This window comes from Palaemon carinicauda, unplaced genomic scaffold, assembly GCF_036898095.1.
Source record: "Palaemon carinicauda isolate YSFRI2023 unplaced genomic scaffold, ASM3689809v2 scaffold323, whole genome shotgun sequence".
In the NCBI taxonomy this organism is placed as follows: domain Eukaryota; kingdom Metazoa; phylum Arthropoda; class Malacostraca; order Decapoda; family Palaemonidae; genus Palaemon; species Palaemon carinicauda.
Genome location: NW_027170902.1, coordinates 20,001 through 45,039, shown reverse-complemented (window position 1 = coordinate 45,039; position 25,039 = coordinate 20,001). Strand labels below are relative to the sequence as shown.

The following is a 25,039-nucleotide window of genomic DNA, read 5'->3' as shown; positions in this document are numbered from 1 at the left end:
CTCGCTGCAGCGAGAGCTGAGGAGACTGACTCATGGACGGGAGAGGTTGTTGTACCTCAACCGAGTGTTGCATCACTGGTGGAGCAGCAAGTGGAGGCGGAGGAAGAGAGGTATAATCCTCCTGATCCCATTGTAAAAGTTGCCTTAAGGAAGGCGGAGGCTGAACACCACTGGGAACAGCAAACTCAGAACGTGGCTCAACATCGTACGCCTGGCAGGTGGAACTGCGATCAGGCGGAGCGAGCGCAGGCGGAGCGAGCGCAGGCGGAGGGAGTGTAGGCGGAGGCGGAGGCGCAACACTCTCTGCCCGACACTCACGCATCAAGTCCGAAAGCTGTGCTTGCATGGACTGTAGTAGAGTCCACTTGGGGTCGGCAGAAACTACAGTAGGCTGAGGTAAAGCCTTAACAGTCGAGCTCTGTTGTGGCAGAACCTTACTCCTCTTAGGCGGAGTGCATTCAACTGATGACTGAGGAGAGTCAGAGCTAACCCAATGACTGCATCCGGGTTGTTGAACTCTAACTTCGTACGTCTGGCATAGGTCTGGACTTTACGTTTAAGAGGTCTTGAGACCTGAGACCAGCGTTTTCTCCCCTAAATTTCTTCTGCAGACGAGCAAAATAAGGGCTCAATCGTCTGCGGGTGGGAGTGACGGTCTCGGTAAGACACGCCCACAACCACCGAGGATACTTCTGTGCGCCGATCAAGGCCTGCTGAACCCTTCTGCCCTTCGACATTGCTTCTCCCCTGGGCTTGGGAGCTTGCAAGAGGTCCCGGACTGGGAGGACGACTGGCGCGCACAGAAGTACCCTCACGCACAACACTGAACTTTGCGCTAATCACTTATCACTTTGATTTTCTGTTTGCACTTATTTCACTGAACTCGAAACTTTAAGTGGTTTGTACCTGAAACACGCAATTCTATCCTTTCTCAAAAGTTAGTAATTGCGAAAACAGAATTACAATGTAACAGAAAAATCTAATGAAAGATAAATAATTCAGTGGCTGGAAAGAGACTAAACACTAGATCACTCTAGAAACGTTTACTTTCTTCCCCTAAAGAGACTAGGGAGAAGAGCCAAAAACGATAACAACGTTACTCGTACGCCTGGCAGGCTTGAATGAAACGTTTATCCTCTCTCTCCCTCCGTCTCTATCTCTCTCTCTCTCTCTTGACTTAGAACCTGAGAGAAGAGCCCAATCATATATATCGTTAAAACATATTATTGTTAAAGGAAAAAACTGAAATATTTCCCAAAATGAAAAGTTCCTTTATTAGGATTAAAACCATTAAGTTAAGAAAGAATGAACAAAACGCTAGACACGGTTACTCTTACTGCAATGTGAAACCGTGAAAATTCTTTCTCTATCGTAACGATAGAGTGCAAGTTGAACGTTCTGAACGTCAACAACTGCAGAGACAAAACAAAACGTTAGTTCAACTTTGAAAACAGTACTAGACTATCAAAGAAATTCTTTCAAAGACATTAAAATAGCATAATATGCTAACAGGTAAAACCGAAATGACGGGCTCAATGTTAATTAACTTCGGTACCAAGAAAAGACCGCCTACTATTAGGAAGGTCGAATATAAACAAATATAAAAATTAATTTTAATAAGTTTATAAAAAAAAGAAAGTTAATCGCTTTTGTTAAGCAAAATTAAGAAAGAGAGTCTATACTCTCTTAGACACCAACACTTCCGTCTAAGGGAAGGGTCGGCCATTAAAGGTGAAAGAGAGTTCATACTCTCTTCGTCACCATAATTAATCAAATTAATTCCAAAAGCTAACTAAGCTAATATAGAAGTTTCCAGTAAAGCGACAGCCGAAATCAAAGAGAAATACTTCACCAAAGTCGTGAAAATACTCCAAGAACATAAGCGTATCCCAGAACGTCTTGCCGGAAGCACGACAGAGGAATAATTGAGGAGGTGTCAACAAGAAGTACTTGAGTACCTGGCCACAGGTGGCGCTGGTAAGTACACCCCCTTCTAGTATTGTGATAGCTGGCGTATCCCTCCATAGAATTCTGTCGGGCAACGGAGTTGACAGCTACATGATTATCGAGTAAGTTTAATATTGAAAATGAAATTTTATGAAATCCATTTTAAATATCTATACATCATTAGTTAATAAGGTTGTGTGAGATTTGCATAAGGCAACTAACAGAATAATGAGAATTGCTATTTTGTTTTACTACGGTCCACCCCAAAGCCAAAACCAAAGTCCTTCAAAAAGAAGGTAACCGTGTTACCCCATACAAATGGGAAAAAGGCCCACTAATAGATGAAGATTTAAAAGAAAATGAGGGAAATATAGGGTTAACAGTACTTAGAACAGGATACTAGGAAAGGCAATAAAGAGATTGAAAGAAAAGCAGCAGTGTTGATTTGACAAGGAAAGAGGATACAGACATACCTTTTAAAATGTATTCTTATCTCCGCAAACGCAGTTGGAGGGAGGTCATGTTTTCGCCCCTGTGTTTGTTATGTGAGTTTGTTATTTGTGTGTGTATGTTTCTGAACAGTTCCTGAACATAATTTTAATCGAAGAGTAATGAAATTTGCGAGGATTAACTGTTATGTAAAAAGCTGGAAATGATAAAATTTTGGAAGGTCAAGATCAAAGGTCAAGGTCATGGCCAAGCAAAATTTCCAATTCCTGTAATCAGCCTTAAGTTTGGACATCGCTGTCACAGAGACTTCAAACTTGGTTCATATCCTAGTACAGTATATGAAAAGCAACGCCAATAAATTCTCAAAGACTGTAGGTTCTTTCTAACTTGGCCAATAGTTTAGTGTTCTTTCCACTGCTTGAAACTTATTTTAAGTTGGTTTTTAGTACATACTATTGGTGAATAGTATACTCCAAATGAAGAAACCTTCGACAGATTATCCTTACTAAAGCTACACGTAAGTCAGAAAGTGGAAAACATAACATAGAAAGCAAAAATGTATCTGAAAGAGAACACTTGTCTCAAAAAATAACTTGTGGTGGCCTGGTGGTAGCATCCTTGCCTAGTGATTGCCAGACTGGGGTTCGTGTCCTGCTAAAACTCGTTAGTTAATTTGATTGCTGCAACCTCACCACCCTTGTGAGCTACGGATGGGGGGTTTGGGGGAGCCTATAGGTCCATCTGCTAAGTCATCAGCAGCCATTGCCTGGCCTTCCTTGGTCCTAGCTTGGGTGGAGAGGGGGCTTGGGCACTGATCATATGTATATTTGGTCAGTGTCTAGGGCATTGTCCTGTTTGATAGGCCAATGTCACTGTCCCTTGCCTCTGCCATTCATGAGCAACCTTTAAACCTATCTAGCCCAAAGAATGACCAGACTTAGATAATATTAAGCATCCTCTAAGATGATCATGGATAACTTGGAAACAATATCTTACGGCTTGGACATTCACATAAACCTTATAAATAATAATTTTGACACATAATAAACAACATCTTCATCTCCTCCCACATCTATTGACACAAAGGGCCTCGGTTATATTTCTATTTTGAGCTTTTAAATCAATACCTCTCCATTCGTCATTTCCAACTTCACGCTTCATAGTCCCCAGCCACGTAGGTCTGGGTCTTCCAACTCTTCTAGTGCCTTGAGAGTGCGAAGAGCATGCCCAAACTATTTCCATCTGCCCCTCACCATGATCTCATCCACATACGGCACTCAAGTAATAAACAAATATAAATATAAATATAAACATGAATAAATAAACATTCATAAGGTTATCTATACTTTACAAACAACTGTAAAACTTAAAAAACCAGATACAGAAGTTCCTAAACTTACAAACTTAATAGGTTTCAAGAAGCTGAACGTAAGTCAAATTGTTTGTAAGTCAAAATTTTGATACATTTTGGACTAGTCTAAGCCTAAACTGAATCCCATGCCCTTGATTTCCGGGTACAAAAGTCAATACATAGTTGGGTTTCATATGAAATAAATGTCTGGTTATTACATATTTTGTATTGCTTACTGTATTGAATATATTACTGTTTTATTACAGTATTCCTTTATCTTATCTTTATCTTCAGTTGGGTTTATTTGTATCTCCGAATGTTTGAAATCTGAGGACCTTCTCTAGTTCTATAATCAGATGAACTCACCTCTAACAAAAATGGCAGCACAGGTATGAATGTGCCAGTCTTTCTCGATAGTTCTGTCAGGATTCTGCAAATGTGGAAAGCCAGAGGAAAGAAAGTTTGCGTTGGCTGCAACTTCATGGTACCGATAGCAACCTGTGAATGATAGGAAAAATTACCAACAAGAAGTTATATTATCATTATTATTACTAGCTATGCTACAACCCTAGTTGGAAAAGCAGGATCTATAAGGCAGAGGGGCTCCAGCTGGATAAAATAGCCCAGTAAGGAAAGGAACTAAGGTAACAAATATACTACAAGAGAAGCAATGAATAACATACATACATATACCAAGGCACTTCCCCCAATTTTGGGGGGGTAGCCGACATCCAACAAATAAAACAAAAAAGGGGACCTCTCCTCTCTACGTTCCTCCCAGCCTGACAAGGGACTCAACCGAGTTCGGCTGGTACTGCTAGGGTGCCACAGCCCACCCTCCCCCGTTATCCACCACAGATGAAGCTTCATAACGCTGAATCCCCTACTGCTGCTACCTCCGCGGTCATCCAAGGCACCGGAGGAAGCAGCAGGGCCTACAGGAACTGCGTCACAATCGCTCGCCATTCATTCCTATTTCTAGCACGCTCTCTTGCCTCTCTCACATCTATCCTCCTATCACCCAGAGCTTTCTTCACTCCATCCATCCACCCAAACCTTGGCCTTCCTCTTGTATTTCTCCCATCAACTCTTGCATTCATTAAATATAATAACAAATATAAAATATATAGAGTAAGTGTTAAAATAGATCTGTCATATGTAAACTATGAAGAGAGACTCATGTCAGCCTGTTCAACATAAAAACATTCGCTGCAAGTTCGAACTTCTGAAGTTCCACCGATTCAGCTAACGAAGAAAATAGCAATAACCTACCTGTGTGACTGGAAAGATCATAGGCTGCAGTATAGCATTAGGATGAGTCTTCCCCAGGAGATCGCACCATAGGTTCAAACAATGTATAAACTGCCAGTTATACACAAGCTGTACTCGGTCCTGAAAACAAAGCACGATCATTTGAATTTCCCAATCGAACAACTAGAAAAACTTATATCCTCTCCTTCAAACACTTTAATTTTTCCATTATATATGCATAATATAGGCAAGATAAACTAGAGATGATGGATTGATGAGCTAAGAAAGTTTGTGGATATAGACTGGCATAGAAAGATTATAAACAGACAGGAGTGGAAGGACATTAGGCTTTTGTCCTGCAGTGGTCTAGTTATGGCCGATGCTGATGATATGGAAAAATACTTTAAAAATGACTTAGATTGTTACAGAGTAAATACAACTCACCTTCTTGGGAAGGATTATAGCATTCCGAAGGTGTATGGCCATCTGGCGGATATATATGAAAGCATGCCTGTAAGCCCGTGCAAAATCTAAGGTATACAACTCGACCAAAGAGACACGCATAAAGTCAATGAGGCCCCAGGTTGATGGCGAAGTGAAACGAGAGTTCTGCACATATGCAATGTACATTTTCTGAAAGGAAATACGATAAAAATTTAGGAAGTTAGTCCAGGAAGAACTTGAAAGTTTAGGTTTCACAAAGGTAAATATACTAGTGAATAATATTCAAATACAAAACTTAGGGCTTTTAAATAAAGATATAATTATTAAGTAAATATAACCTATATTCTTCTCACATTAGCTAACAGTAGAGCTAATCAAAGAAATGACAAATAAAGTACGCTGAAATAGTCAAAACAAAATTAAAGCCCTATGAAAGTGATAAGGTCAATTGATGTTCGGCTTCAAAACGTGACCTTGACCCATATTTTGACCACAAAATGTTGGATTACCATTACCCAATGATAGTATTGTATATGAAATTTGTCGTTTACATCTCAAAAAAGAAGAGAGAGGAGAGGTTCCCTTTTCTATTTCATTTGTTGGATGTCGGCTACCCCCCAAAATTGGGGGAGGTGCCTTGGTATATGTATGTATGTATCTTGAAAATGAAATTTTCCCTTTTTAGTGTAATATCTCAAATAAATTTTCCCTTTTTATAATATCTAAAATAATCTTCCATTCTTAGTGTAATATCTCAACTAAAATTTCAATTCTTAGCAGATCCTCGGGGTCAGAACTGCTGCGTGAAGTCTGCCGAGTAAAGAATCAAGTTCTTTGCAAGCAGCCTTCATGCCCTTTTACTCCCCTTTCACAATGCTACTTCTCTGGCTGACTATCTCATTCTTCCGGTATTCTTCATCACGAAAGCATCTCCAATAAGTGTTAAATCACGTATGAGTTACATAAGGATTTGTTACCTCCCGGGTACTTAGGCGTACGTAACAATGTACATCCCATGTTCGATACTAAATGTTTTTACTATTTCTTTAGTATTTCATCCTGCATCATGAGATTTTACAGTGTATAACTTCATAAACGGTACGTGAACTGTACAGTCTTTATTTATCTGTCTTTTACTGTTAATTGTCTTAGGGTATGCATAGGTTCACTGAAAAAGTACTACTAACAGTGTACTTACAGTACAATATATGAAATAGAGCTAGTACAATTGATGTGGTCTCAAAATAGCTAATTGACCTATACAGTAGTAATAGTAATATACATATATGACAATAATACACACTACTATTTCAGTGAGTAAGATAAGAACAACCCTCTTGTACATAGGGTGGTATGGCGATGATTTCTATGTTACGAGTCACCATACCTTGTAATGAAGTTTGTAATGTACAATTACCTTTGTAAATTAATATAAACTACATTTCCATGATAGAACCCACATGTAAACAATGTAGTACAGTACAATGAGTTATTTAGGGTGCTAGTCGACCGCATTAATGCAGCGGTATTTTGTTTTAGGGTTCATAAATTGACTCGTCCATAAGCTTCTATGATAATTACAATGCAGTGTACAGTACAGCACTTGATTACCATCTTACGATGTAAATAGTTTAGTATGGAAGGGTAAAACGACGTAGTGTAGACTTTACTTAAGTAATTAATACTTTAATACTTTAATACTTAAGGATGAGTAACATTAAGTCAGAACCGACTAAGTTGAACTGACGTAAATATGGGTATTACTAAAATATCTTAATAATTTTGAAAAAATAAATAAGAACGCCAATGTGAAACAGGTCCTCTGCTCTCGTCAAAGATACGGTGACGTCCCACAAGTGGAACGAAGTCCTGAAGCACCAGGCAGAGAATAAGGCCAGATAACTAAAGCCTGGTGATTCCAAGATGAAAGCATATAAAGCATACTTATTTTGTTTAAAAATAAGAAAGCAAATACTGTACTGTACTTCTAATACTGTATATCAAAAACAGTACCTAAAGGTAGGATTCATATAATTAAACCCACTCCTGAACTATGAATAAAAACCAAAACCTAACCTAAAACATTGAGGGTAAAGTAAATGTTGCTATTTAAAAATTACCTTTAGCATCCACTCCAAAAAATCTCCTTGCAGGATTTGAGTCAGCCTGAACGCAGCCATGAAAGCCAAAACGCGAACTTTTTTGTCGCTCGTGGCCCACATCGTGACGAGTCTCCTTGCGAGCAGTTTGCTCATACTCTTGTGTCCGGCGTAGTATGGTATGAGAGGGAGGACTCCGTTTCTGAGAACTGTTTCAGCTACGGTGGGTTCGGCGACGACTTCAGTCAGCTATAAAAAGATATTTAAATATTGTAATCTATATAGTCATAAAACTTGCTGAACTTTGCACAAAATGTCTGCAAGAATACTCTATACTTACAGCTTGGAAAAACTAATTCACAAAAAGGGCGACAGAAAAGATCTGAAAAATTCCAGCCCAATAAGTTTACTCAGTAATATATAAAATATTTACAAACATCATAGTAGACTGAATAGAAAGATAGCTAGACCTATAATCAACCAAGAAAGCAGGCAGGCTTTAGAACTGGGAGTTCAACAAATGACCACATCCATGTAATTAACCAATTATGGAAAAATCAAGAGTATGACAAACCTCTATGTATAGAATTTATAGACTATGAGAAAGCTTTTGATTCTGTCAAAACTTCAGTAGTAATGAAAGCCCTTTAAAGACAAGGAGTAGATGAATCTTATGATAGAACATTTGAAGATATTTATACAGGAAGTACAGTAATCCTGAAATTACACAAAGATAGTGAGAAAATTCCAATTGAGAGAGGAGTTAGACAGGGAGATCCCATCTCTCCTAAATTATTCACAGCATGCCTAGAGTTTTTAACAATTTAGATTGGGAACACGTAGGAATTACCATTAATGGGGAATACCTTAACAACTCAAGATTTGCAGATGACATAGTTCTGTTAGTGAATAATGGGAGGAATTGTAAAAGATGATAGAAGATTCTAATAGACAAAACAGAAATGTAAAACTGAAAATTAATATGAGTAAAACTAAGATAATTATCAATGAAAATAGACAACAAATAAAGGCAAATAAGGACAAACCCCTAGATTATTAATGAATATATATACTTAGGACAGACATGAGACAGAAATTAAAAGAATAAGCATAGGAATGAGAGCTTTTGGTAAATAAAAATGAGATTATGAAAAGTATAATGCCACTTTCTCTAAAAAGAAAAGATTCAAGCGGAAAGTCCTACCAGTATTAACTTATGCATCAGAAACTTGAAGCCTTACTAATACCTTAGAACATGAGCTGGTTACAACTCAAAGAGCAATGGAAAGATTAATGATGGGAATAACACCAAGAAACAGAAAAAGAGCAACATGGTTACGAGAGCAAACTAAAGTGGAAGATATTCTAACATGTAAGAAAATGAAATTGACATGGGCAGGGCATATGATAATGACGGATAATAGATAGACATTAAGAATAAAAGAATGGGTGCCTATGATTGCAAAAGAAGCAGGGGAAGGAAGAGAAGATGATGGATTGACAAACTAAGAAAATTTGTGGGTATAATCTGACATAGAAGAATGCAACAAGACCAAAATATGAAATATTTTAAGATCATAAATTATAAAATGCAACTTATGTCAACATGTTAAACAGAAAAGAATTTATAAAAAGTTTAAACTTCAGCAGTTCCATCAATTCAACAGACAGATTAGGAAGATCATTCCAAAATCTGGTTACACCTGGAATAAAATTTCTAGAGTACTTTAGTATTGTGCCTTATGATGAAGAAGGCAAGACTGTTAGAATTAACTGCATACCTAGTGCTTTGTACAGGATGGTTCATTTTGGAATTATATGAATTATAAAAAATCTTATGAATAAATACTGTAACTAACTGAACAACGATGCCAGAGATTAATATCTACAGTAGATCAGAAATAAGTTATTTGATAGAGCCAGCAGCTGACGCCAAGCCAGTAGAACCATACTCAAAACAAGGTAGAATGAAAACATTGAAAAATTCCTAAAGATTGACTGATCACCAAAAATCTTTAAAACTATCTCAATAAAAAAAAAAATATGTTCAATTGAATTAGAAACAAAACAAATGTTTCTCAAAAGTAAAGTTGCAATTAACCCTTTTACCCCCAATGGACAAACTGATATGTTTCACAAAACTCATCCCTTTAGCCCCATGGACGTACCGGTACGTCCTTGCAAAAAAACTGCTATTTACATTTTTTTGCAAATTTTTGATAACATTTTGAGAAACTTCAAGCTTTTTCCAACAGAATGAGACTACCCTGACCTCTCTATGACAAAATTTAAGGCTATTAGAGCAATTTAAAAAACAAAAATATATTGCAAAATGTGCTTGAAAAAGAAAATGCCTGGGGGTTAAAGATTGGAAAGTTCCAAATAGCTTGGCAGTAAAAGGGTTAAGAATCACAACTAAAAATTTTAAAAAGATTACCAATGCAAAGATTTCAATGTTGAAGTCCCAATGTCCTTGACTTACTTACAATCATACACTGAGTTTTGCTAGTAATGTAGTGATTAAATAGCTCATCACTAACTATGAGTAGTTATAGTATTATTCTTATAACTAGCTAAGTTACAACCTTAGTTGGAAAACCAAGATGCTATAAGCCCAAGGGCTCCACACACGAGAAATAACCCCACGAGGAAATGAAACAAATAAACTAAATGAGATATTCTACCGCAATCATTTGTCGGAGATACAGCTTGATGCAGTTCTTATGTCTGCTCCAGCGTTTGGACGTTGACGGCAACTGGTTTTTATCCTTGATCTTGAAAAAAGTTCTCATAGCAATGACCATATTCCTCAAACACAATCTCACGACAGCATTGAAATCTGAAAAAAATGGAAAAATAAGTTTTTGATACTCATTAAATTAATAATGTTTATGGAAGATTGTCCACATATTCACATTGGCTCTATAAATACGAGTCTTACGACACAATACGCATACTTTGAAAATTAAGGTACAAACTTGGACCCATACATTTAAGTCTTATTACAAACTACACATACCTTGCCCTATACATACAAGTCTTATTTATACGCTACACATACCTTGAATATTAAGGTACAAACTTGGACCCATTCATACAAGACTTATTACACACTACACATACCTTGGCCCATACATACAAGTCTTATTACACACTACAGATACCTTGGCCTATACATACAAGTCTTATTCATACACTACACATACCTTGAATATTAAGGTACAAACTTGGACCCATTCATACAAGACTTATTACACACTACACATACCTTGGCCCATACATACAAGTCTTATTACCCAGTACACATACCTTGAATATTAAGATACAAACTTGGACCCATACATACAAGTCTTGTTACACACTACACATACCTTGCCCTATACATACAAGTCTTATTCATACGCTACACATACCTTGAATATTAAGGTACAAACTTGGACCCATACATACAAGTCTTATTACACAGTACACATAACTTGAATATTAAGGTACGAACTTGGACCCATTCATACATATCTTATTACACACTACACATACCTTGCCCTATACATACAAGTCTTATTCATACGCTACACATACCTTGAATATTAAGGTACAAACTTGAAAAAAAAAAAAAACATTACTATAAAAACCTGATACAGGCCACAAAAAAATTCTAACAAACGTAGCGCTATGGAATGAGATGTTAACTGAAGGCTTGACAAAACAACTATGCATTTTTCCGACATGCTGACTTCCATTAGTTATACATTACAGATGTTGAGGTATAGGAAGGCTAGTCACACACACCCAATACTAATCCTATAACACTTTAGTTTCTCAACCCAGCTGTGCTTACAAAGCCTTTAGTAGAATTAACGTCATAAGATACTAGATTCACCTAAGTGCTAAGTGTTCATTACTGATATAATTGTGCTTACTTTGTGATCCCTTCACAACGTATCTACTGGTCTTCTCCACGCTCTCCTTCTTCCCACCCGACAGTGACTCAATGGCTGCCAAAAAGGCCTGCTGTACTTCCATGAAGGCTTCCATTGGACTGAAAATCAAATTAGTTTAGCTTAATCTAAAAGTATTTAACGGGGCTCCATAAGGCACTAGAAGAGTTGGAAGACCCAGGCCCACATGGTAGAGGACTATGAAGCATGAAATAGATGATGAATGGAGAAGTATTGAATTGAAAGCTCAAGATAGAGACGACTGTGATACCAGTACTATACAGTAGGAAATATTTTAGTTTTGTTTATGGTTGATAAACTGGCCTTATAAATGTTGATTTCCATTATAACTACTGTATAAAGAATAAAAAAATAACTACATAAATATTTTTAAATTAATCGGTTTCTGACGGATTTCAAGATGAGGTAGAGCGATCAGGATTTTATATCTACCCCTTGCCAAAGAATGAGAAGTTCTCAAACTATTAGTTGAATCTGGGGATTGGATGCTTTGCTAAATAAAGTTCAATTATTACCAAAGTTTTTCTTGCAATACCAAAGGGGATACTTTTATTATCATCATTATTATTACTAGTTAAGCTACTATCATAGTTGAAAAGCAGGATACTAAAAGTCTTCATTGTACAGAATTCCTTTTATGAACTAGAAGGGCACTCAGTAGAGCGCAGATGTCTGCCGCGGCAGCTTATTTCTCGAACTTTTGATCATCCTTCACCTTGACCCTTGACTGAAACACGTATTAATTGGCGTGGACTTCCATACACTCGAAATGAACCAAGTTTGAAGTCTCTGTGTCAACGATGTCCAAACTTTGGGCTGATTAAGTGAATTTGACATGCTTGAACATGACCTTGACCTTTCAAATTTTAATCATTTCCAACTTTTTACGTAACAGTTAATCCCTGCAAGTTTCACTACTCTAAAATTAAAATCGTGGCCAGAAAGCTGTTCAGAAACAAATAAACAGGGGGGTAAAACATAACCTCCTCCCAGCTTCGTTGGCGGAGGTAATAACAGGATATCTAACATTCCTATACATACCTGTCACTCCTCAGCTCTTTTTCCCATTCTTCAATCATCTGCGAGGTGATGTTACCTCCTTGGCCCTTCGTGTCTTCGAAGTCAAACTCGGACCCATCGCTGTCCTCCTGCAAAGACATAAATATCCCATTCACAAAAAGCTAAAGATCAACTATGTCTTAATTTGGATAACGAACCATTTTAAACCAAACAGGGAAGCTTTATATCAGAGATATAATTCCTTGGTCTCCATCCTCAACACGCTCCATACCATATCAGTCACGACTGACTTATTATATCTATAATCTTTGCTACACTTGCCATTCTTCTTATTCCATCAATTTCCAATCTTTCAATCAGTAAAGCTTGCCGCACACTGAGCCCAAACGGACGTGCCCGAACAGAACCGAAACGTCCAATGGAAATCGAAAGCATGCATTCTTACCTGACTGCGCACACTAGGCCAGAACAGAACGGAACCGACGCGCCAGAAAAGAACTGAACCGACGCAGTATTCTTTGAAAGATATTTTTTCTGAAGCATCGGTGGCGTCTGACAGGCTGCGCATGCGCAGAACGACTCCAAAGGTTGTTTTGGAGAGAGTTGCTGAGGAATTCGGAGGTTAGTGTGATAGCAACCAATATTTTCCTGATGTCAGAAATTTGATGATTGTATTATAATAACAATGATGTAAACATATGATTTAATACAAAGATTTTAGGAGTGATTACTATTTATTATTACTGTTTAGTATTATTATTATTATCATTATTTTTTTTCTTTTTTGCTGATGTCAGAAATTTGACGAATGTACTTTAATAACAATGATGTGAACATATGATATATTACAAAGAATTTTGGAGTGATTATTAATTATTATTATTATCATTATTTTTTTCTTTTTTGAAAACATAAATATCTGGCTTACGGATTCGACAAAAGATTGATATACAGAATATCTAATCATTGTAACATCAATTAAATAAAAACTTGGTTATGATTAAGGAAAACTTCCTTCGTTTATATAAAATTCTGTGTCGGTTCCGTTCTGTGGCTTCTGGCTCATATAAAATTCTGTGTCGGTTCCGTTCTGTGGCTTCTGGCTCATATAAAATTCTGTGTCGGTTCCGTTCTGTGGCTTCTGGCTCATATAAAATTCTGTGTCGGTTCCGTTCTGTGGCTTCTGGCTCATATAAAATTCTGTGTCGGTTCCGTTCTGTGGCTTCTGGCTCATATAAAATTCTGTGTCGGTTCCGTTCTGTGGCTTCTGGCTCATATAAAATTCTGTGTCGGTTCCGTTCTGTGGCTTCTGGCTCATATAAAATTCTGTGTCGGTTCCGTTCTGTGGCTTCTGGCTCATATAAAATTCTGTGTCGGTTCCGTTCTGTGGCTTCTGGCTCATATAAAATTCTGTGTCGGTTCCGTTCTGTGGCTTCTGGCTCATATAAAATTCTGTGTCGGTTCCGTTCTGTGGCTTCTGGCTCATATAAAATTCTGTGTCGGTTCCGTTCTGTGGCTTCTGGCTCATATAAAATTCTGTGTCGGTTCCGTTCTGTGGCTTGTGGCTCATATAAAATTCTGTGTCGGTTCCGTTCTGTGGCTTCTGGCTCATATAAAATTCTGTGTCGGTTCCGTTCTGTGGCTTGTGGCTCATATAAAATTCTGTGTCGGTTCCGTTCTGTGGCTTCTGGCTCATATAAAATTCTGTGTCGGTTCCGTTCTGTGGCTTCTGGCTCATATAAAATTCTGTGTCGGTTCCGTTCTGTGGCTTCTGGCTCCGTGTGCGCGCTGGACGTCGTTTCTGTTATGTTCGGTGGCTTCGGCGGCGGTTCCGTTCCGGCTCAGTGTGCGGCAAGCATAATACTCCCATAATCCACATCAGCATTCTCATGTATGTTCTCTTAAGTTTTGTTAATATGTTCATTGGTGTCTATATCCTAAACAAAACCTTACCCTTGCTAAAATTATATCCTAATCAAAACCTTACCCTTGCTAAAATTATTTTTATGTTTCTCTGTATAACAATTTATTTTCAAATTTTCCATCAGTTTCCACAGCTTGTCTTCACTAAAAACAAGCAACTGAGCAGCATCTTCCAGCATAAAAACACTTTGCATCCCACTTATAATTGTTTCTTCTCCCAAGAGGTTTTCAACTACAACTGCCATTTCTCTACTAACTCTATTCATGAAAATATCAAAAGCTAATGTGAACATATATCACCTTTGTTACAGATATGTCTTGAACACGCAACCAATCACCCTTCTGTTTAAACAATATAACACAGAGAACTCATTTCGTTCCCTGAAAATAAGTTTCTGAAATGCAACCCTACCTCTCTTTCAATTCTTTTTCTTTAGTCACGCTTAATTCTACCTACAAAATTCCTTATATTGATGTATTTTAATGTATTTGCATTAGTTTACCCATCCATACATTCTTCATGACGCACTTAACACTGCCACTTCCCTTGTGTTGCCCTTCTAATCTATCTCACACAGGCACTTTTTGTCCTGATAAATCCTTCAGGCACTTATTGTCCAAATAAATCCTTCAGGCACTTCTTTTCCTGATAAATCCTTCAGACACTTCTTGTCCATAAATCCTTTAGGTACTTATTGTCCTGATAAATCCTTCAGACACTTATTGTCCTGATAAATCCTTTAGACACTTCTTGTCCAGATAAATCCTTCAGGCACTTATTATAAGGATGAATCCTTTAGGCACTTTTTGTCCTGACAAACCCTAAACATAAATACCTTCCACTTTGGCCTGACAAAATACTACCAAATCCAGCTTTCTCTTCTGGAACGAATCAATTATCATTTACCTATCTTTTCTGTAGCAAATTACTTCACATTTAACAACAAGATTATAGAATATGAAGTAGCATATGTAATTCTTAATTACTTCCAGTGAAGGCTACAATCCTAGTTGGAAAAGCACGATGCTATAAGCACAAGAGCTCCAACGGGGAAAACTAGCCCAGCGAGGAAAGGTAATAAGGAAATAAATAAACTACAAGAGAAGTAATGAACAATTAAAATAAAACACTTTAAGAACAGTAACATTAAAATAGATCTTTCTTACATAAACTATAAAAAGATTTATGTCAGTCTGTTCAACATGAAAACATTCGCTGCAAATTTGAACCTTAAAAATTCCACCGATTTAACTGCCTGATTAGGAAGATCATTCCACAGCTTAGTCACAGCTGGAATAAAACTTCTAGAATATTGTGTAGTATTGAGCCTCATGATGGAGAAGGCCTAACTATTAGAATTAACTGCATAACTGGTACTACGGGAAAAAAAAAAAATTACACAATGTATACCTCCTCGGACCCTTGTGGCGAACTTCCTTGTTTTACGTCCTTTTCGTCGCCACTTTCCTCCTCCTCCTCTTCGTCCGAGCTTTTCAAATCCATCAGTTCTGAAGACTGCATCATCGCCGAGTAAAATTCTGGATCGGTTTCCTTCAATTTATTCAGATATTCCTTCTGGCTCAGGCTGGATGCATCAGCCATGCCTTCGTCTTCAGAGGATTCATCTGCAAGGGAAATCATCATGCACGATTAAGATACTAATCTAAGAAAGAAAACAAAACCATCAGTGAAAGAAGTCAAAGGATGCATTTCTTAAGCAACCAAATAGTCTATCTATATACCAAGGAACTTCCCCAACATCAAATAAATGAAAATAAGGGGACCTTTCCTCTCTAAGCTCCTTCCAGCCCAACGAGGGTAGAGAGGAAAGGTCCCCTTTCTTCATGTTTTTTTATTGTTCTACTATTTGGTTGTAACAACCAAATAGTGGAATAAAAAAGTAACAATGCACTAAACTATTTACAATTAAAATTCGAAACTTTTCTATATGTAATTCTGGATAAATTACATATAAAAACTATAGGATTGATAAGATTCACAGGAAACTATAAACTAAAAAATCAAATCAAGAAATTATAAAACAATCTTTATAGCATACTGTACTATACATCGGGCAAATCCAGAAAAAAAATAATAATAATTTCTACTTTCATCATCATTTACATCTGTGGTTTCTAAAGGAAGTTTGACGAAGGAAAAATCTATTTCTGGGCGAGGGACCTGTGTCGCCCAGTGAAATGCTCCTTAAAGCACAATTTCAGAGGTATAAATACTGCTAAATATACCAGAGAAAAAAGTTGCAAGGAATGCCAGGAATATACCCAGCTCGCTCACCCTTATAGGGTGTCGGTATAAAAACTGGGGCGTGTGAAACCACAACTTGAGGTCCCTTACCAATTAGACTTCTCCCTCCTCAACATCCCCGTTACTACGAGGTGTCAGTCTCTACAGCTACTGCCCCCCCCCCCCCCTACCACTACCACTACCCATCCTTCCTCCAACATTCCTTCTAAGCACTCGTGAACGTTCGGACGTGTTTTTTTTTGCAGCCGCATAAACGGGGCCAAGAAATTGCCTGCGGGTGTCACAGATAAAATTTCTGGCACTGGATTCTCACATAACAGGGGAGGTCAGAAACTGCAATTTTTTGCTACTTGAAAAAGTAATTGGCATAAGTAATATAATACTAAAATTCTTGAATTTTTAGAGCTTTAATTATATTCTTTCGATCTCTCAAAACAGTTTGAAATGACTGCATTGAATCTTCATACAGAAGGTGCCCAACTTACAAACAAACAGATATACAAACACAATTCTAACTGCAAATAACAAAGATAAGGATATACAGTACTGTATTAATTCAATATTTATATAATTTAATACAGTAAGCAAAATGACATATGTAATACAGTGAACCCTCGTTTATCGCGGTAGATAGGTTCCAGTCGCGGCCGCGATAGGTGAAAATCCGCGAAGTAGTGACACCATATTTACCTATTTATTCAACATGTATATTCAGACTTTTAAAACCTTCCCTTGTACGTAGTTCTGTTAACAAACTACCCTTTAATGTACAGAACACTTAATGCATGTACTACAGTACCCTAAACTAAAACAGGCACAAATATTAAAGGTGATTTTATATCATGCATTTCCTAAACACGCTAAAAAGCACGATAAAAAATGGCAACCAATGTTTAGTTTACATTTATCTCTGATCATAATGAAGAAACAAACTGGAGGTAGAGCTTTGCTTATTACACAGACATATTTCCCATATTTTTCTCTTAGAACTACATCACATCTTCCTACTTTAGATATATATATATATATATATATATATATATATATATATATATATATATGTGTGTGTGTGTGTGTGTGTATATATATATATATATATATATATATATATATATATATATATATATATATATTTATATGTATACACATATACATACCTACATATATACATAAATACATGCATACATATATATATATATATATATATATATATATATATATATATATATATATATATATATATATATATTACTGTATATATATGGGTTAAGGAAAAAATCCGCGAAGTGGTGAATCCGCGATGGTCGAACCGCGAAGTAGCGAGGGTTCACTGTAACCTGATATCTATTTCATATGAAACTCAATTATTTGGTGACATCTGTAGCTGGAAATCATAGACATGAGATTCTGGTTAGGCCTATTGTAATGTATTGAAAAACACTACTCTCTCATTCTACTGTGTTGAACCTTCTGGGAGTTTAAAGGTTTAAAAGTCACTCATGAATGACAGAGGCAAGGGACAGTGACATTGCCATAGCAAGCAGGACAATGCCCTAGAGACTGGCCATCTATTATATGATCAGCACCCAAGCCTACTCTCCACCCAAGCCAGAGAGGGCCAGGCAGCGGCTGCTGATGACTCAGCAGATAGACCTATAGGCTCTCCCAAACCATCCAATCTTAGCTCACAATGATGGTAAGGTTGCAGACACTCCTCTCCACCCAAGCTAGGACCAAAGAGGACCAGACAATGGGTGCTAATGACTCAGCAGATAGACCTATAGGCTCCCCCAAACCCCCCAACCTTAACTCACAAGGATGGTAAGGTTGCAGACACTAATGGCACTAACAAGTTTGAGCGGGACTCGAACCCCAGACTGGCGATCACCAGGCAGAGACGTTACCAATCAAGCCCGCCATCCACGAACTGAAACGCTTGAAGCAGTAGGGATCTGCATACTTAACCCTTTCACCCCCAGGCTATTTGGAACTTTCCAACACTTAACCCCCAGGCGTTTTTTTTTTTCAAGCACATTTTGCAATACATATTTCTTAAATTTCTCTAACAGCCTTAATTTTCGTCATAGAGAGGTCAGGTTGGTCTCATTCTTTTGGAAAATGACTGAAGTTTCTCATAAAGTTATCAAAAATATGCAAAAAAAAATGTAAATAGCAGTTTTTTGCAAGGACGTACCAGCACGTCCATGGGGGTAAAGGGATGAGTTTTGTGAAACGTACCAGTACATCCATTGGGTGTAAAAGGGTTAATAAGGAGATACTACGATAAACCAGTAAAGTTCAAACCCGTCGTCTTGGATCCTAAGTAGATCGACAACGATATCGCACAAAATTCGACTTACAAAAAGCTTCTTGGAACCTATCAAATTTTTAAGTTGAGGACTTCTGTATTACCCACGCTTGTAAGTCAACGAATACCTGGAATACCGGTAATTACAAAGGTATAACTGTATATCAATAATAGTCTCACCTTCTTCCTCATCAGGGTCAGCCTCTTTCACCTTCGATGCTTTAGTCTTCTTCGCGGTAGACTTTTTCTCTTTCTTCTTTTGGGTTGAAGGAACACCGTCATCCACAACCTGAAAAGTTGGAAAATGATCAGTAGATTGTTTGGTTTTGACAACTCATGTCCTCTTTTCCTTACTTTCCGTACTGAATAATGATGAATAGACAATAGAAGAATAAATAGATATATCAACAAAAAGAATACTGTATATTAAAAGGAGATAGTAAACATTAACCCTTTTACCCCCAGGCTATTGGGAACTTTCCAACCCTTAACCCCCAGGCATTTTTTTTTCAAGCACATTTTGCAATATATATTTTTTAAATTGCTCTAACAGCCTTCATTTTTGTCATAGAGAGGTCAGGTTCGTCTCATTCTTTTGGAAAATGCATGAAGTTTCTCATAAAGTTATCAAAAGTATGCAAAAGCAAAAAAAATTTAAATAGCAGTTTTTTGCAAGGACGTACCAGTACGTCCATGGGGGTAAACGGACGAGTTATGTGAAATGTACCAGTACGTCCATTGGCGATAAAAGGGTTAAGAATAACGTATACAGTATACAAAATTCTCTCCCTGTATCGTAGATCTTAGTTTTTTAAATTACAGTATGCAAGTTGTTCTCTAAGGCCTTTCATGACTATTCTACTATGCTGTACTACATTATCATTATTACAGTATTAACTTTATCAAAATAATAATACTGTACCTGAATTAGTAATTACATTGATAAGCTGAACAGTTATATTGCATGAAATAAAAGACAAATTTCAGTACTGTATGAATGAAATCAATAAACAAATAATTACAAATTAGGCCTCTCCAAATTTCCAATCTCAATCAGTCAATTAAATGCAGTTGACACAGAAATGGTCACACAAATAACTGCTACTGATGTTAATACATATTCCATACAAGACTATTTTCATAAATCTTTTGACTTGAACATTTACCCGTTTTACTTCAACCTACATACATTATTCATTCAAAATACTTTCTCATGTATTATTATTATTATTACTTTCTAAGCTACAGGCCTAGTTGGAAAAGCATGATGCTATAAGCCCAGGGGCTCCATCAGGAAAAATAGCCCAGTGAGGAGAGGAAACAAGGAAAAATAAAATACTTAAGGACAGTAACAAAATTAAAATAAATATTTCCTATATAAACTACAAAATCTTTAAAAAAACAAGAGGAAGAGAAATTAGATAGAACAGTGTGCCCAAGTGTACCCTCAAGCAAGAGAACTCTAACCCATGACAGTGGAAGACCATGGTACAGAGGCTATGGCACTACCCAACACTAGAAAACATTGGTTTGAAGATATTTCTGTAACAAGAAACCCTTCAGAATAATGAGGTGTTAACTAGTGTACTGTAATTGTTCAGTGGCTACTTCCCACTTGGTAAGGATAGAAGACTCTTTAGCTATGGCAAGCAGCTCTTCTAGGAGACACTCCAAAATCAAACCATTGTTCTTCAAAACCAAAAAATAAAACTGCAAAAAACAAACTCAACTTCTTCAATTACTTACAGTGTCATCTTCCTGTATCATCGTGAACATATCATCTACTGACATATTGGCTATTTCCTCTTGTTTCTTCTTCTTCACTGCCATTTTGGGAGACTGGCCACCTTTCTTTTTACCTGGTTGGCCTTTCTTCTTATTAAATTTCCCCTTGCCTGTCTTGGTATTCAATTTCATTTTGTACTAAGCAGGATTCTGTAGAATTAAAAACCTGGAAAAAAAATGACAAATTCGTAGATAATCTATATATTTCCTAACGATACAAACCTTAGCTATTTATTTGATGGAGACCGGTTGTATCCACTAAATAAATAGCGTAGGTTTGTATCCCAGTTACGGAACAAATATTGAATTAAAATATTTTTAAAATAATTTGTATTTTTTCTAACTACAAACCTGAGATCTTTAATAAGTATCTTACCCTAAGGAAGAAGGAAGACCCTATGACCAAATTGGATTGGTAAACTGACCAGGGAAATTTAATGAACTTTTGTTCTACAGAGGAGGGAAAGTCATGATTTCTGTCAATCACTTAATTTCCTATGCATAGGGATGCAATAAGGTGTTACAGTAGACCATTACAATAGGTGGTACGATGACGAAGAATAGACATCCTAGCGGGAATGCTGTCCAGTGTATAGGCATACAGGATTAAAGAATGCGTATACGACAGGTTCATCGTCCGCCTTGCTCGGGGGATGGAGAAAATACTTTAATTACACTACAGTACTAAATTAAACTCACTCTAGTGCATGGATTACCTGCATCTAGCGGCCAATTTAAAAGTTTAAAGGGCACTCATGAATAGCAGAGGCAAGGGACAGTGTCATTGCCCTACCAAGCAGGACAATGCCAAAGAGACTGACCATATATACATATGATCAATACCCAAGCTAGGATTAAGGAAGGCCAGGCAATGGCTGCTGATGACTCAACAGATAGACTTAAGGCTCCCTCCATACCTGCCCCTCCTTAGCTAACAAGGATGGTGAGGTTGCAGCGACCAAAGGAACTCACAAGTTTGAGCGGGACTCGACCCCCAGTCTGGGACGTTACTACATAGGCCACCACAACCATCCGATTCCAAGGAAAATTGGACAGTAATTCTGTTATACAGACACGATGTTATTTGTCCTGTGAGGGTCTAGGCTTGCTACACCACCTATTCACTCCAAAACATACCCAGGGACTTGTTAATATATTCTCGAAGGTAGTGGGCAGGGAAGGTTGTCTCTCGTTTCCAGACTCCAAGTTCCATGTCCTACACCATGGACAATCTAGATTCTTCCTGAAGGCTCAGGTGGAATCGATACTCCTGACTTTGAGCACCCTCATCCTCAATGGGTCGTCTCCTTGCTCATTATCTGGGCCATTGGTATGTCTGATGGTTTCCCGAAGCCAGAAGGAGATGGCATTCTTAGTGATCGGTCTCTTAACCTTCCAAGAGCTTAGGAAAAGTCTCTGGTGTTCAGGTCTGAAAAGTAGAGTTATTTTGAGGTAGAATCGCAATGACCTCGCATGACAAAGCAGCAGATCGTCTCAATCACTAATAGCTTTTTTAAGGGAGGAGGAAACGGAAATCTCAAACCGGGAATCCTGAAGTGCCGAGTTCTGTTTTTTCGCGATGAACTGTGGAACGAAAGATAAGGAGACATCCTTCCAAGCCTAAGCATGACTAACGGCATAAAAAATGCAGTGCATCTCACTGACCCTCTTTGCCAAGGTCAGGTCAAGTAGATAAAGTCTTTGTTGTCAGGGGCTCGTAGGGGTTTCCCAAGAGATCTAACGACGTTCATGACATCCCATTCTGGAGGTTGAAGTTCCTTTGGAGGATAAGACTGTTAAAAACTCTTTGTGAGCAAGGGTACTTCCCACAACGTGGAAATATCCAAGTCTATCAGTCTGACATCCAGGCTTTAGTTTGCTTTCATATCCATGTTACTTTTCTTCTGTCTCTCAGTATTAACCCCATATTTATTCTTTCATTAGCTCTTTGAGTTCTAGCTTATGTTCTAAGGCACTAGTAAGGCTCCAAATTTCTGATGCATAAGTTAATACGGGTACGACCATCCGATTAAATACTTATCATTTTAAAGAGAGTGGCAGTTTACTTTTCTTACCTAATATTGTTTACCTAAAGCTCTCCATCCCATGTTTATCCTTCTTTTAATTTTGGTCTTATGTCCTAGGAAACACTTACTGAGAGTAAGGGTAGTATTTAGTGTCGGAACAAATCTTGGTTTCAGGAGTGAAGCTGGTAAGGGGTATATGTATAATGACGGCCAAGCACCATAAATCCCTTATTTTCAACCTTATCGCAAATTTGTAGACTAAAAACTGCTCTGCATGTTCTAAATACCAAAGGTTAGTACAGTACTTACCAGATCGATTTGGAATTTTTTTTTTTTTTTTTTTGGAGAATCATCAAATCGCCTTGGAATTTCTACCGAGCTTTTTCCTCTGAAACTCACTTTTTCGCTCCAGTAGTTCCTAAAATTCACTGTAAATGATGGTTTGATCAATTCAGCAGCATTTTAGCAGCGGAATAATGAACTATTTGGCGGTAGCGATAATCTTAAATGACCCAATGAGACCCTGCTTGACTCGGGAAATTGCTAGAGAGCTTTTATGTATTCAATCAGAATGCAATATTTCCAAAATTCAAACAGAGTAATGAGAGCACCAGGCGTAGCCACCAAAACATGAAAATGTCATCGTTAAATTCCAAGAGTGACAAAGTTCAACCTAATACAAGTGAATTTTTCTACAACTTGAACAATCCAAAACTGGCAATAGTTATGAACTTCACCCAACAGAAGAAATTTATGTAATATTTATGTAAAACAGGACTCCTGGGTGATTATCTCAGTATTTGTTCTAAGTGTAATGTTCGTGACATGCATTATGTTTACGATAGAAAATTAACTCACAACGGCAAGTCCAAGTTTCATGTGCCGTTCAAATAGCTCAATGCAAAGGAAGATCGCCAAGAAATGTGTTATGTTTTTTTTGGATGATCCAAACTATCTTGTGAAGATGTTTTTGTTATATTAGCTTGCTATGCATACAGTGTACGGGGTGATTGTAGTTCGTTGGGACAAGTGTAAACTTTCTTATTACAGTATTTGTAAAATCAATTTCCTTTGCAAAATATGATTGTGTTACCTTGCCAGGAGTGAAGCAAACACAGGGTAAGCTAAGAATACTGCAGTCTAAAGGGGGTCGTTAACCACATCCCGGGAGATAAGTAGGTAAGGACACAACTCGTAGGTTAAGTTAAGTTAGGCGAGGAAGTGTAGGTTAGGTTTGGTAAGGAAGTGTAGGTTAGGCTAGGTGGGAAAGTTTAGGTTAGGCGATGTTCTAGTATAGGGATTTTGCAGTACAACAGCCACAGCTAAACACGATTAGAAAATGGGAAGGACATTCCCAATTTCTATGCAAGCAGACGGTCCTGGCCATCGATATACAAAGGTTCTGCTGGTTAAGAAGCAAATGCAAGCTTAAGACTTTGTCTTCAGTATACGGCAGTCTAGAGAGAGCTTGTAGGCAGGATAGCCTACTCCTGCGTAGGCAAGTAGGTACGGCTATGGCTTCCGATATTTTAATGTATAAAACTTGAAAAATATGGGCTTCCCTAAATTATTAGCATAAGATTAGGCCAGAGTACGTATATATACATCAACAACACACCTGAATTTCTTCACTAGAAGTAATGTGTTACAGTAAATATTTAACACCATACTGTAGATCGAAGATTAGCAATACGTGTAGAACTATGGTGTAATTAGTATATCAATATTGTTAATTTCATTATTACTGACTAATTTACAACCCTGGTTGGAAAATGAGGATGTTATAATCCAAAAACTTCCAATAAATAGAATAGTTTACCCAAAAATATAGATTGGCAAGATTTTACAACACACGACTGGGGTCCATCGAAAGATATCGGTAAACATAGTACAATAATTCATGGACTTAATTAAATCTATGCTTATTATAACCTCTCTTCACAATTAAAAACATACTTACTAAATATATCTTGATAATTAAATGTTTCTTTCAATTTACAGAGGATAAAACATAACTTATAACAGACAACAGAATAATGTAAACATGTGCTCTCGCCTCGAGTTTTCACAGCAATCAATATTCAATATTCGTATCTCTGTAACGGCTCCTCTTCTTTATGGCCAATTCACTTATCTAACTTTATTTTCATATTTACTGCATTCTAAATGAAATTTCTCGTATAAAATTATCTTTATATGGTATATTTGA

At 37.4% G+C, this 25,039-nt stretch overlaps 1 protein-coding gene across 1 annotated transcript in view; it reads right to left on the bottom strand.

Moving 5' to 3' along the window:
• Noc2 (Nucleolar complex protein 2) overlaps window positions 1-24,906 on the bottom strand; it is a 32,449-nt gene extending 7,543 nt beyond the window's left edge. Inside the window, exons 1-11 of the mRNA XM_068368948.1 lie at window positions 24,791-24,906; window positions 20,765-20,969; window positions 19,199-19,307; window positions 15,856-16,070; window positions 12,543-12,649; window positions 11,463-11,581; window positions 10,227-10,381; window positions 7,564-7,791; window positions 5,444-5,632; window positions 5,021-5,140; window positions 4,115-4,246 (exon numbers count right to left, since the gene is read on the bottom strand). Of these exons, the coding sequence (XP_068225049.1) occupies window positions 4,115-4,246; window positions 5,021-5,140; window positions 5,444-5,632; window positions 7,564-7,791; window positions 10,227-10,381; window positions 11,463-11,581; window positions 12,543-12,649; window positions 15,856-16,070; window positions 19,199-19,307; window positions 20,765-20,935 (1,545 nt within the window). The 5' untranslated portion in view covers window positions 20,936-20,969; window positions 24,791-24,906. The remainder of the gene's footprint in view (window positions 1-4,114; window positions 4,247-5,020; window positions 5,141-5,443; window positions 5,633-7,563; window positions 7,792-10,226; window positions 10,382-11,462; window positions 11,582-12,542; window positions 12,650-15,855; window positions 16,071-19,198; window positions 19,308-20,764; window positions 20,970-24,790) is intronic.
• Window positions 24,907-25,039: the final 133 nt, after the last annotated feature.